At 46.9% G+C, this 15,032-nt stretch overlaps 1 protein-coding gene across 2 annotated transcripts in view; it reads right to left on the bottom strand.

The window, feature by feature from the left end:
* Positions 1–15,032, bottom strand: part of RIOX1 (ribosomal oxygenase 1) — a 216,805-nt gene that overhangs the window by 79,620 nt on the left and 122,153 nt on the right. For both annotated transcript variants that reach the window (XM_085612190.1, XM_085612189.1), the window contains exon 11: positions 6,075–6,216. In XM_085612190.1, coding sequence (XP_085468316.1) covers positions 6,075–6,216 — 142 coding nt within the window. The remainder of the gene's footprint in view (positions 1–6,074; positions 6,217–15,032) is intronic.

Genomic DNA, 15,032 nt, shown 5'->3' with positions numbered 1-15,032 from the left:
GTTTGTAAGATATAACCATGTTGCCCTTAAGCACGAGAGTAGAATCTCTATAGTCGGCCTCACGTATATTTACTACTTAAGTGACAGTAATAAAAGGTGTGCACCTTTTATTCTGCGGTCTTTGAAGGCACTGCTCCCGGTCTGTTTATCCCCCTTCAGTTAGCTGTTTGTGAGTCGTAATTGTTTACTTCTATGGATTCATTAGTTTCCCTCTGGGTGAGGGTATTAAGTGATTCAGGTCACCAGGGACTGCATTGCATTTTAGTGTTGGGGCAGTTAATTACTCAACACACGTGCAAACAAGAACTTGTAATTGGAAAGCCCGGTTCCTAATCTCTGATAATTCCTTCCTTGAGTGAAACGTCGGCGTTAGATTCAAAGCAGAAACAAGCAGTCAAGAAAGACAGCCATAAAGAGAATAAGAAAGTTTTATTTGGGCTAATGGACGTGCGTTGCCTTCGTAGGTAACGCACCACGCAGAGTGGGTGGATTAGTGAATTATTGGAATGCTCGCCTCCTTGCCCCCTCCCCCCAAGCCCCTTCTACTGTGTCCTTTCGACTCTGAGGTTCTGCTTTCCAGATGTGCGCACATTCCTCGCAGAGGGCCTGTGAAGCTGCGATCAGATGTTCACATTTTTTTTCACGTACAAGTAAGGCCCCCCCTTCGGCCTCCAGCAGCCACTGGCAGCCGCCCGTCCAGGCTGGGAACACCGCATCCCAGTCAGTTTCTGTGCACTCTCTAGAGTTTAAAGGCCCGGTTTAAATGTCCATGGAGGGGACCCCGAGTACTAGTGCATATCATGATGCACGGATTGAAGAGGTCTGGTGCACACATCTCAATGGCAGCTTTACAGATGCCACTGTTTTCTTTCCCATACCGTGCAGTCCGCAGAAAGGTGCATTCATTAACCGCCTCCCCAGGCACCGCTCTGAGAGGTCACTCCTTGGTTACGCTAATAGCATTACTCTCCATCCAGACTCGGCATCTCTCGCCCTGCTGTGAACTCTTGTGAAAACAGTCTGCTTGCAAGAAATGTCTTTGAAAACCTCAGCCGGGATCCATCCGCGTGATCCCTTGGCAAATGAAGGCTGAAGCACTGAGCACCGAAGTCCGCTTCTGAGCGCTTGTGATGCACTTCTCGGCGCTTGTGAATGCACGTGTGCGCACTTGTGAACACAGAGGCATGCGTTTGTGAAAGCATATTGTTCAAATAGGAGATATTCCCATGAGGAGTCAGTCAGCTATATCCTGTAGATTCACATGTCGTAGATAGGAAATAAAAGATTTAAAGGGCAGGAGCCGAGAGCAGGGGGAGAGGACAAGCACACCACCGCCTTTCTCCGAGGCAGAGCAGAAATGCCTCGGAGAAACACAGCGTCCTTTTCGGATTCGGGGGCGTGTTTTGCTGTTGTCTCCTCCTTGAGACTTCTCGCAAAAAACACGCCCCCCGATCCGAAAAGGACGGGGCCTAATCAGAGTGACTGACCTCTTCTCCAGTGGCTGGCCAGCATTTACGAGGCCAGCCAATGGAGAACAGGGGAGAAGAGGGGCTGGTTCAAGCCCCTCTTCTCCAAGTCATTAAATCTCCGACTTCCGGTTCTGCCTTTCGGCAGACCGGTAGTCCTCGACCTAAAAACAGGCCATTAAATTTATGTTCTTTCCTTGACACATTTGCTGTGCATTCAAATGTCAAATATTCAGCTACATCTTCGGCGGGAGCTTGCTCTTTACAATTCTTTCCCCAACTTCAAAATGAGAGGATTTATGTGACAATTTTGCTGGATACTACTCTACTCCACTGTACACCACTCTATGCCACTCCACGATGCAACACTCTGCTTCACTCCACGCCCCTCCACTTTACGCCACTCCACTCACCTATGCCACTCTACACAACTCCCTCTATGCCACTTTACTCCACACTACTCCACTGTACGCCACTCTATGCCACTCCACGATGCAACACTCTGCTTCACTCCACGCGCCCTCCACTTTACGCCACTCCACTCACCTATGTCACTCTACACAACTCCCTCTATGCCACTTTACTCCACACTACTCCACTGTACGCCACTCTACTCTACTCCACGATGCAACACTCTGCTTCACTCCGCGCGCCCTCCACTTTACGCCACTCCACTCACCTATGTCACTCTACACAACTCCCTCTATGCCACTTTACTCCACACTACTCTACTCCATGACTCCCAGCTCCACAATACTAACTTTTAGCCATGCCGAACAGCAACCACACTGGTGTACAACATGGCTAATAAAACACTGGCAAAGCCCATTTGTTTTGCATACGCAAGAACTATTTGCTTTGCCAATGCTTGTAAATCTGCGTCTTCCCCCCCATTCCCCCCCCCCCGCACATTTAGCAGCTGTGGTGGTGAAGCTGGGGAAGGGCAAGTCTGATAGGAGAAATAGTGCTGGGGCGCAGACCACGTCTGCCCTGTCCCCCTTTGGAGAGAGCAGCGACTCCTTCCCAGTCAACTTGTAAACAAACTGGCGCACGCACGCACAAGCACCTCGACACAGCTTATATGCGCAGGTTTGTACTAGCAACATCCTTCTGGACGCTCGAGGCTCCAGACTGCTCCTGCTAGATGCACGTTCATATGTGAGTCGGTGTCTGCATGCTGTTACTTTGAGAGCACGAGCTTTCAACTGGAATCTAGTCAGTGCAAAAGTACAGCAACTGTAGCAGTGTTTTGCAGCGTTGAAAGGACGGGCGAGGAGCTAGGTGGATTTGGTATCGTGGAAGTTCATAATTTTATCACTACCCAATCTTCCTGTGCTGCCTATTGTCAAACTGACCTCAGCATGACCCATTAAAGTATTTCGGTTTTATACGCATATTGACAGGCCTGCTCTTTAGGAGGGAGGGGTCTCTGCAGTGAAAAGCCGAACCATCGAAACTGTTGCAAAGTAAACCACCGGTCAGCTGCAATGTGCAGACACCACGGGGTGACACTGAGCAGCACACAACAACATAGACCTGACAGGCCCAACCAACAACTTCTGTGACTACGACTACTTCTGACCCGATGCCTTGGGTCTTCTCTGACAGACACACTGCCCTCAACCACCATGAGGAGGGAACTCTTGGTGCATGGACCACATGGCCTAAAAAGCCCACCTTTTTGACTCAATCTCAAAAAGAGTCAGGAAAGCAAAGACCTTGCAGTTGCACAAGCATATAACCCCAAAAACTAACTTCAGAACCACCATGCACACAAAATATCACATGGTCAGCTGTCTCAGCGTTCATGATATGCTATCACATGTTGGTGAGGGGCGTGGTCTGTCCGCACAAATGCATGATGAAAGAGACAAGTGGCCGCACCAGCAGCCTTCATAGCTTTAAAGCGGCCCACGTAACGTGAAGCATAAAGTAATCTGGGATTGGTAGTTTCTCGCTCTCATCACACATACTGCTTTGCACTTTCATTTGTGAGGTGTGTTTCGCTCCTGACGAGGTGCTAGCCCTTATGTAAATATATGCAGGAGAGTGAGGGGAGATCGTTAAATGACATTTTTCCTAAAGAAAGCATCTGCTGCACCACCCCCTGTGCCGAGTGCAGACCCTGGGATCCCCGAGCTATCTTTTAAAGTGCTGCTCTAGGTGTGACACACAGCAGACCAGGGCTGTTAATGTTTAAATAATCAGTACCCTCTGACTTGAATGTCTGAGGTGTCTGCCCGTATACGGGGTGTTATGTTTATAATGTATCTTTCTACTGCTTACATCCACAGATTGATGGCTTTCTCGTTAAGAAATACTCTAAAAGCCTTCATGAAAACTTGACCTCGACTTACTTCCGTTTGATTCCTGTCCTTTCTTGATTCATGGCCCCTCTCCTCGCCTCCCACCCTCTACTTCCGAGTGTAGCCTTCTCTCCGTTTCATGTCTGTCTGCCTTAATGTAATTCTGCAATGGTTCACACATCATTTCATAGACGGCAATCCGTTCCATGCGTTTGTGATACATGCCCGATTGTTAAAGTATGCCTGTGTCGGATAGCTTTGGCAACAATGCGTAACTACATGCTTGGAAGCTCTGCTGTGTACAAAACAGCTGTGATCCCGGCCACCCTTGAATTCAGGGGCCGGGCTAGTGTTTAGAAGCGCTGGGTTCAAGCTGAGCACGTGGTTCGGAGCTCTGCATGTGTTCAATGCACGAAGCTGCCGTGCACTGGTCTGGGTGCGATGCACGCACATGAGAGCATTGTGAGCACGTGGGTAAGCGAATAGGCTGTGTTTTAGCCGCTGTAGCCCAGAGCTGTGCCCCAGGCTTGCAAAGTGCAGGCCTGCGGCGGTTTCACGCTCCCGCTGCAGACACGCTCTGCTTCCTGTCACCACGCCGTGCCCTCCCTGCCCTGCAACCCCACACTCACCATCGGTAGCAGCCCTCCGTGGCCTCCAGGGTGAAGTTGATTTTCGTCCCCCGGGCGTAGGGCAGCAGCACCTTGGGGATGTTCAGCTTGGAGGCCAGTGCCAGGGAGAAAAGCGGGAGCAGATAAAGGGGAAGCCAGCGATGTGGCGGGGCCATGCTCCTCCCAGCGACCGAGCACCCAAACCCGCTATCCTCGGATGACAGGAGTCCAGTGCGGTGGAGGGAGAGCCGCAGCCGAGTCTTTGTACAGGGAACGGGATAGATGGAAGCTGCCGCACGCTGCACTTGTCCCTTCGCTTACAGTGGTTGTTCCCGGGGCTCGGAAGGTCAGCCGGGCTGCAGAGAGGGTTCAGGGGGAGCAGGCCGGGAGCCACTATATTATTTTCAAAGCTGTTCCAGCAGGAGATGGGTTCCCTCTAGAAAAGAAAATACCCGCCTTTTGCTGCTATTAGAGCGACGTCAGGACCAAGGCAGGGGCAGGAAGCGGGGAGGCGGACGGGGGTTAGAGAGTGGGAGGTGCCTGTTCGAGGAGGCTGGGCCTGCCCGGGGCTGTGCGCGGCTTATCAAGCAGGAGGGACGCGATTACAGCCGGTGAGAACGATGTGCCAGCTATATTGTTCAAATAGGAGATATTCCCATGAGGAGTCAGTCAGCTATATCCTGTAGATTCACATGTTGTAGATAGGAAATAAAAGATTTAAAGGGCAGGAGCCGAGAGCAGGGGGAGAGGACAAGCACACCACCGCCTTTCTCCGAGGCAGAGCAGAACTGCCTCGGAGAAACGCAGCGTCCTTTTCGGATTCGAGGGCGTGTTTTGCTGTTGTCTCCTCCTTGAGACTTCTCGCAAAAAACACGCCCCCCGATCCGAAAAGGACGGGGCCTAATCAGAGTGACTGACCTCTTCTCCAGTGGCTGGCCAGCATTTACGAGGCCAGCCAATGGAGAACAGGGGAGAAGAGGGGCTGGTTCAAGCCCCTCTTCTCCAAGTCATTAAATCTCCGACTTCCGGTTCTGCCTTTCGGCAGACCGGTAGTCCTCGACCTAAAAAATGAGGAGTTAAACTCAAACCTTTAATCAGCATGTGGAGCCAAGACACTAAAATCTCAGGATAACCAGCTTATGGTGGTTGTTCAATGTAAGGTTTCCATATATCTTGCAAGTGGACACTGAAGATAATAGCTATTTATCTGTGACAATAGTTTTGCTGCTTGAAACTGTTCTAAAAGCACATTCTGTGCATTTGTCTGCCATATAGTTGTGTCCCTGAATTTTGTTAGTAAAAACAAAGTTTTAGATTTTGGTGCCAATACACCGTTTACCCCACAAGACATCTAGCCTAACTCCCACAATGCCTAATCTTAATTTTTTTGTTTCCATACGAGAGTAGAATAAATTATTTAAATAACAAATCCATCTGTAGACATGTGTTTTACATCACACTGTTGTGCTTGTACAATTTTTAAAACTTGATTACATTTCGCATGACGCTGCGACCTGGAGTGCACTGTAAAGGAAGCATGTAGAGAGCGATGTGGAACAGTCATGACTCCTGCAATTGTGTAAGTGAAATATGGTGGTACATCACAGTTTTGTCTTGCTAACAACAACATTTCAGCTAAGGGACCTTTCCCTTTATCGCCCTAGTTTTACCCAACACCCAGCAGGCCACTTTACCTTCTGTGAGCACCGGAGGCAGGCAGTCATGCATGAAATCCTTAGCTTTTTGATCAACTCCAGCATCCACAGGAGCATGGTCTGCCAACTTTTTAATCAACTTTCGCACCTTCTGCAAAAATTCTACTCTGCGATGATCATCCTTTGAAGAGAAATGCAAAAACATAAAATACATATCTGATAAATAAATATTACATTCAAAACAATTCATATAAATGGAATAAAGTTCAGTACAATCACCAGCATCTACACATAGAATGTAAAATCAACGGGTTATAGTATCTCCAACCATAACTCATAACAATGCCACCAGTCAACAAAGTTTGTGGTGAAATACAGGAACTAGATCAAAGGCTGAATTCCTTTATAATGCACCGAACACTGAAATGTAATGTATGTTTTACATAGGCTAGGGTATATTTCATTTCTTACAGATAGGCACACCTTCACTCTCTTCAAACCTTTTTTTTTAAAATCCATAGTCTTACAGTCCTTCTATCCTTAAAATTAATTGTAGCTGCAGAAAGTGTAGAACTGATATGGACTCTTCACTATGAAAATAAGCACACCAAGATGAGGCTTGTTATTTGTTCAAAACATATTTTTAGGTGGTATCATTATTAAAGGTATTGTTAAAACTATTTTAACCCTTTAGAGTGTTTACTGACTACAAGCAGTGCAATAAACATTTTGTGATCGAGCCGTCACCAGATGTTAGAATAGAAGACTTGAAAGAAGGGATGCTGAATAAGTTAATACCTCAACTAATAAAGAGGCAGTTGATATCTGCACGAATGCAGCCTATAACACTGTCTGCTGATTGTCACAGTAGTAAACTATACTGCAATGAATGTCACTGCAGTGTTTTTATTTTCTCATTACAGACAAATACAGATGCCACACCTATGCTGTAATAAATAGGACATAAACAAGATTTTATACAGAGATCGTCTTTTATAGCAAGTAAATACATTATATGGAATTTTCATTTGCCATTGTCCTGACATGCACTTTCTTATTACAACTCCGTACTGATTTTTTTTTGTAAACAATTTTTATTGATTTTCCATACATCCAAAAAGGGGGTTTTGGTTACAGACCCCAGATAGGTAGCAACGTCACAGTTCAAATCAGATTATTTATGGCATAGCTGAAGCACCATATGATGTCCATATCAACTGTTCAGGCACTGCATACGGTCATCACGATAAGTATTTGAAACCAATGAGAATTCCCATTCCCAACTAGCCCCCCACTCTTCCAAAGATGTGTCACTTAAGTGCAGGCTGTAATAAGCCATTAGAACTGTTATCTCCGTGGGGCGACTAATTTGTATAGGAGGCTGCTGCTCCCGAGTGTCCCATGGCTTGCTTGGCGAGCACCACTACTAAACGCGAGGCTTCAGATCTAGGTGATCAAAGAGCTGCTTATGTGTTAGTCCATAGCTGCCCCAGGGTCGCATACAGATGCGTCATCCCCCCCCGCTTCGGGAGATTTAAGTGCCACCACGAGCGCTTCCCAAGCTTTCGCCCGTTCCTGGGCCTTTTCACTCTCGGTTCGCTTCGCTATTTGTAACCTAATCACACCCTCACATTCAGCCCACTTTAGGAATTCTGCTTTCCACTTTGCTATGCTAGGGCCCTGTTTTGCCTTCCAATGGGTGGTTATGTTCCGTTTGGCCAGGAGCAGACCGAGGTCTATAAATTTGCTACTCATTATTTTTTTTGGACGTGTGGGTATACCGGGGCAAAATACAATGATCCATGGTTGGATCCAGGTCTCTATCAGTGAGGTCTGTCTAGGAACAGGCAACCCCATAACATGCGTTTAAAATCTGCGCTTTCTGTGTTACATCTTGGGCAGGCCGCTGATTGGTCCGGGAAATATGCGTGTAGTTTTGCTGGGGTAAGGTATGCTCTATTTAAAATATGGAAATGCACTAATTGAAACCTTGCATTTCTCGTACTCTTCCAGGCTCTCTCCACTAGTTCTCCCAACGCCTTATCCGGAATGCTCCTCCCTATATCAGCTTCCATTTGAGCTTCAGGACAGACAGGGGGAGTAAGGATTCTAGCGTCATGCACCGATAGAGGCACGTCACTGCTGCCTACTGCCAACACTATGTAATGGCAGCCCATGGAAGTTGGTGGTTCTGTAATTCTCCTACCCCAGTTCTTCCTGATAGCCACAGTGAGGGCCGTGTACTGTAGGAAATCACCCCCGGGTAAGTCAAAGCGGGTTTGTAGGTCATTAAATGGGACCATGGCGTCCTCCTCATATAGGTCCCCTATGGTAGTCAGCCCCTGTTCCGCCCAAGCTTCTAATCTCTGCCAATTACCACCATGTGGCAGGGCCCTGCATATTATCAATGAGATTTCTGGTGTGTAGGGGTATTTAATAGAGGCTCTGCACAAATATCTGTGCCAGCATTTTCGTGCTGTGGCGAGTTCCAGGGTGAGGGTTGCGGTGTTAACCGGCATCCGCAGTACAATGCGGGACAGCAACAACAGGGGCCCGAAATCTTCTCTGCGTTCATTATCTCCCCTGGTGGCCCTCGCTACCCACTGCATAAGCCATTGAAATTGTGCTGCCAAATAATAGGTCTCGTAGTCTGGGACTACCAGGCCGCCTTATTCTCTTGGTCGCATGAGTGTACTGAGCGCCACCCTGCATCTGCCCTTGCCCCAAAGGAAGGATGTGACCATTGAACGAAGCTGCTTGAAATACGTTGCCGGGATCCAGATCAGTAGGGTCCCAAAGTAATATAAGAGCCTCTGGAGGGTTATTATTTTAAGAAGGGCCACACGGCCCGCTACTGACAGTGGCAGAGATCCCCAGAATTCGAAGTTGGCTTTTGCCCCTCTGATGGCCTTCCCAATATTACCCTCAAGAATGTCCTCTTGTTTGTGGTAAATATGTGTGCCTAGGTAGGGAAGACATCTGTCTTCCCAGTTCACCCCCTCTGTGTGCTGCGGGCTTACCCTATTCCCACGCGCCGGGAACAGGCAAGATTTCGACCAATTCACCTTCAATCCTGCTACTCTGCTAAGAGCGTGGAGTAGGTTTTTCGCCCCCAGGAGTTCCGATCAGGAAGGAACAGCAAAAGGTCGTCAGCATATAATGCAATAAGATGAACCTGTCCATTTACATCGCGCTCCCGGAATGCCCGCCCTGATCTGGCAAGTGCTGCTAAGAGCTCCATCGCCAGCGTGAATAATAATGGGGAGAGGGGGACAACCCTGCCGCGTGCCCCGCCCCACCCTGCAAGCATCAGAGATTAGCCCCCTCTGGCGGTGGAGTCTGTGTATATAAGAGCCGTCCAGTTCACCCTAGCCCCATTTTTCGCATCACATGAAATTAAAAAAGACCACTCCAGACTGTCGAAGGCTTTTACTATGTCCACTGCAAATATCGTGGCAGCATCCACATGGTAAGTGTCCGCTTCCAGGATGCGCATGAGCCTTCTAATATTGAGCGCTGTGTTTCTAGTGGGGATGAACCCGGATTGGTCTTTATGTATAAGGGTGGTCATGTGAGGGAGCAAACGGGAGGCTAAGGTTTTATTTAGTATTTTATAATCAAGATTGAGAATGGATAAGGGGCGGTATGCAGTTGTATCCCAAGCCTGCTTGCCAGGCTTTAGCAGAGGGATGATGATCTCTTTCCTAGTGGAGACAGAGAGTTTGCCAAGTCTCTTGGCATCATTATATAATTGTACGAGTTTGGGAGCCAAGAGGTCTATGTATGCGAGGTAAAATTCTATCGGGAGACCATCAGTACCTGGAGTTTTATTGCGGGCCATATTCTAGATAGTTCCATGCACTTTTCTTACTTAGATCTCTTGTCCTAGCAAGAGTGCTGTATCCTCGTCCAGTACAGGTAGATCAACCTCATGCGTGAACTCCTGCAGTTCCTCATCCGTTGGGGGCAGCCGACTTCGATAGAGCTCAGTAGTAATTGATCCCTTGTTGGTCGTATCTGGCTACCCCATTCTGATCCCTGATCTCCAGTATGACTGACCCCTGTCTAGCCGGGTTGGCCAACCAGTCCAGAAGGGCCCCCGATTTATCCCTCTCCGAGTGTGCTTAAGTTATGTAGTTTTTGTAATCAAAGCATCGTAGGCGCTCTACCTGTGTGGCTACCGCCTCCCAGGCCTCTAGTAGCTCCTCTTGCTTATCTGAGTTTTCGGGTCTGTCCTTTTTCAGGGCGCGCAGGCGCTCATCATCTCTCTTTATATCTTAGAGGAGAACCTTCCTAACTCCAACCATCTCAGATATGTACCTCCCCCTAAAGACTGTTTTTCAGGCGTCCCACTCCACGAGGGAGGATGTGGCTGTACTTCCGCTGTCTTGAAAATAGTTAGTGATAGCTGTACCTATTGTAGAGCGGAAAGCTTGGTCGTCTAAGGTCTCCGGGCGCAGGCGCCAGGTGGGGATTTTCAGGCGCGCACGTGACCATTATAACTGTACAAGGACAGGGTTGTGGTCGGATAGTGTCCTGGTAAGGTATTCGTTGCAGTCAACCCCCTCATGGGCATCAGGTGAACACAGAATGGCATCCAGTCTGACATGTAATTCGTGGAGGGCCGAGAAGAAGGAGTAATCTGGGACCATGGGGTGTTGCGCCCTCCAGGTGTCAAGCCCCATTTCTGTTGCCAGTTACTGCATGAGTCTGTCAGTTTGTGTGCAGGTGCATTAGGAAGTGGAGGGTGAGAGCGGTCAATGGCAACATCAGAGGTACAATTAAAGTGGCCCCCCCAGTAGCTTCGACCCCGTGAGGACGGTCACCAGCTTTCCTGATAGAACAGAGAAGAAGGCCGGTTGGTCCGAGTTGGATGCATAAATACTACCTAGTGTGAGGTTCCTTCTGTCTAGCTTCCCGACACCACCACATACCTGCCCTCTGGTTAAAACAGCTGTGACGTGTATTGGAATAGAACTGCCGCCCTTATCCATATCAACACTCCTCTTGCAAAGGCGGAGTATGTGGTGTAATAAGCCTGACTCCTCCAGCGTTGTAACGCCTTCCCATTCGTTTGCTAGCATAGGAGTTTCTTGGAGGAATGCGATCTAAATGCCTCTGCGGATCAAATAAGAGTGTATCTTATGGCGCCTGACCATAGAGGGCATGCCCTGCACATTCCATGAGAGACAAGTCAAGCCTAATAGGGATCCCATTGTTGTGGCCTATGGCTACAACCCTTAAAACAACTTTACCATTACAACTCAGTACTGATGTTAGAACAAATTTATACTGATCTGTAGTTAGAAAAAAAACAGTCACTTGCCAATTATTCAAGCTGGGAGGTTATTAGCTCAATGTGCCATGTGTACAGGAATTCAAGTAGCACAAATAGCAATCTGGGGAAACATCTATCTGGAAAAAAAACTACTTGTTATTGTGGAGGCTAATTCACTCCTCCTGCCGTACCCTTGGGGCTTACTGGCTCTTAGGCTGGAGTCTTGAATCTACCTGGATTTGGCACTGAGAGCTTTCGAGGGTCTAGGGCAGAGGTCTTCAAACTGTGGGGCACGCTCCCCTGGGGGGCGTGGATGGGTTCCCAGGGGGCGCAAATGCCTCTGCAAGTACATGTAAATGAAGATGGCCTGGAAGTGCGGCAATGTTTATTTGCTGCATTTCCAGGCTGCCTTAATTTACTCTGAAGCCCTTGAAGTGAGATCAGAGTGCCCTGGGGCCGGAGGTCAGTGAGTGTGCTGCTGGGAGCTTGACTGGGCAGTGCCTGGAGTCTTATCTCCGGCACGCCCCAGTTTTTCACATGTCTTTAAAGACCATTTGCATATTTACATACCTTTGTAAACTGGTTACTGAGACTTGGGTTTTTTCTAGTCCCCCCCCTGGGCCCCACTCTGCCTATTCATTACATTTGTATTTTACATCTACTAGTGTGAGAATGCATTTCATGAAAAGGAATATAATGTAGGGCTGCCAAAAACAAATGCCAGCCATGTGTTGTTTAAAGAGCCTGCAAAGACCTCGTCTTGACACTAAATAGGGTTATAAATAAACAAATTATGTATTCATTCGTTATTTGACTTTTCTGTCTTTGTTCCCTTTAATTATCAGTCATGAATCATTCAGGCCGCTCTGGAACACAATTAAAAGTGCTTTCTATTTATATTTGCTGTTCGAAGTATGCACAGATAAGTGCTGTAAATCCCGCTTTAGGTGACTGTTTATTTTTGTACCATCTGCGACATCAGACTAATGAGCTGGCAACCCTAATCATAAGACTGGAAGTTTGTTGTAGGATCAGCACATTATTTATTTACTCCACCCTTGATCCCTGATTAATGCCATAATAGCAATAGCTTAATTTATATCTGAAACCCTCCGCCGCCATCAATAACATGCGGAGTTACTTCAAGTGTCTGTGAATGCACACTTCATTCCGGCAACTCACTCCTCATTCTCACCCTTCACTTTCACGCTCACCCTGCACTCACAGCGCATAGTTATGGATTTCCCATATTTACCACATAATCCATCATCTGCTGCAAAATTTGCAGATTAAAAAAAAAACACTTGTTTCTAGCTCAAACTGTTCAAAAGTTACTAAAAATGCTGCAACACATGTTACCTCGCAGTGGAAGGCCCTTTCCAAAGGTTGACTAGTCACCTTTCTGATGCTTATTGCTATATGTGGGTGCTAATGTGGTACTTATGAGGGGTAATACAAGCCAGGACAGTGTTAATAAGTGTAAAAATTGCAAAATAATGCAGTAATGCGATCACAAAATATGCAGCATTATGCAGCATAATTCGCCTTTGCTTGCTGAAGAATTTAGTCAACCCTGATGCATAATTTGGCCTTCTCCTGCCGCATAATTCCAGTGACCCTGTTTAGAGTGCTATGAGGTGCCAGCCTTGGCAGAAAGCACTGTGAATATGTAAGTCATTATTTTAAAACCGTATTTACATACTCTTAAGGTAGGCTGCTGCAAAATGATGCAGTGATTGAGATAAAACAATTTCTTATAAAATATACTTTTAAGTAATAAGTAATCAAACTGTATCTAATGCAGACAGTTTTGTAAGTGTCTCCACTATTCCAGATCTCAGCTGATAACACCCTTACATTACATCTCAAAAAGAATACATCTTTGCCACCATGAAGCTTTAAGCAGAGCCACTCAAAATATTCAGCAGAAGAGGACCACATATGCTGCAGGTTTGACTAAATTATGCAGCAAGAAAGGGTAAATTATGCGGCATAATACCCCACATTTTGTGGCTAGCATTACTTTATTATTTTGTCATTTTAACTCAAGGTAACGTGGTCAGGGGAAACATTTCACCTCATTAGTACCAATTTAAGACCCAAATACAGCAGTAAGCAACTACAAGATCAACAGTCAATCTTTGCAATGGGCATTCCACTGCTCCGGAAAACACTCTGTCACGCTTTGAGGAAAGTTTGTTCTGTTTGAGCTAAAAATCAAGGTTTTTTTGTTGAAATCTGCAGATTATGTAGCAAATGCAGTAAACTGATAATTATGTAGAAAACACTGCTGCTGCAGAAACTCATAATTCAAGTTGCCCTGGCTTCAAGTGATTCAATCAATTAATGGCTGGTTTCTTTTTTATCTTTCTGCACTAACACCACACCCTTCGCTTTCAGGCAGAGGCACCTCAAATTCAGTATTAACCATTCAGGCGCGTTTTTTTGGTGAAAGCTGAGTCCATGGGGAGACAGGTAGAAGGCCAGCAGGGTTGCATTCAGATGCAGAGCCCTAATCCTTTTGATACCTGGGGCCTCACAGTAATGGTCTAGGAGACAGAGAAAAGGAGCGAGATTCATAGATATTGTCGAAGAGAAGGCCCAGAATAGGGAGCCCTGTATGGGGACTAATTTTTAGGTCTCGCCTGACCCAGCGCATGCGCTGGTCTGGCGAGACTTATTGAGAGGGCTCCAAAAAGTGCTACCAGGCCAGCCTAGATCTACAGTGCATGTGCACGGGCGCGCGCGCCGCTTTTACCGCGATTACTTTCACTTTCGCCTTCCGCTTTGATGTTTGATCGTGATCGCGATCACTTTCGCGGCCGCACCGTCGCTTGGTATAGCCAATAGGTCTCGCTTTTGGGACCTTATAAGTATTTAGTTATGCAACTGTTGCATGGCTAAACACTTATAAGGTCCCAAAGGCGAGACCTATTGGCTATGCCAATGCTTGTTATGTTTACAAATGGCTAGCGACAGCTTCTTCAGAGAGATACTCCAAAGAAGGGGACAACAGAAGTGTTTTCTTTTTTCTAAAGGGTCATTCATTAGTGAAGCTGGTACTGCTGCCAAGTGTGGAAGTGGCCACTGCTGGTTATCATTAAGGAAGCAGATACAGCAGAACTAGGGCCCAGGGATTTGAGGGGCCCACCGCATCACAGTTATGACGGTCTACCTTTAAAAAAGGGGCATCTGAGCTTATTTTCCTTTCAAGCATTAGGACAAAGGTGATGATCCCTTATGGTGGAGACGAGGTAAAATACGCAGAGGAGATAGTCTGCTACTCAGGACTGCAGTTATCATTAGTGCAGCAGGTGTAGTTGCATTGGGGTCAAAGAGTGTGAGAGGCTCACAACACCCCAATTATGAGGAGCAGTTTGTTTGGGATAATATCTGTTTTTCTATGCATTGCTGTTTTAGAAGTCTCATTTTTAGTGTGGTTCATAAGCTATAGAAAAAGTATCCCTGAAATCATCTCATAAGCCCCACTTCCTGCACGCAGCCTTGTCACTTCCGCTCCCCCAATCCTTGCCATAAAGTTTTGGAGGGGGGCCTGACCTCAAAATATTTTTCTTAGGGGGGTTCAGAGTAAAAAAGTTTGAAGACCTCTGGTCTAAGAGGAGTGGTATCACTACTAGTTGGACTTTTTCATGCAGCCCAGAGGCAAGAAACTGTTTAATCTATACTTTAAAAAGGGCAGCCCCTGATCATGAGACCTA

This window comes from Triturus cristatus, chromosome 6 (assembly GCF_964204655.1).
Source record: "Triturus cristatus chromosome 6, aTriCri1.1, whole genome shotgun sequence".
Lineage (NCBI taxonomy): Eukaryota > Metazoa > Chordata > Amphibia > Caudata > Salamandridae > Triturus > Triturus cristatus.
Note: the sequence above shows the minus strand (reverse complement) of the source record. Positions and strands in the feature narration are given on the sequence as shown.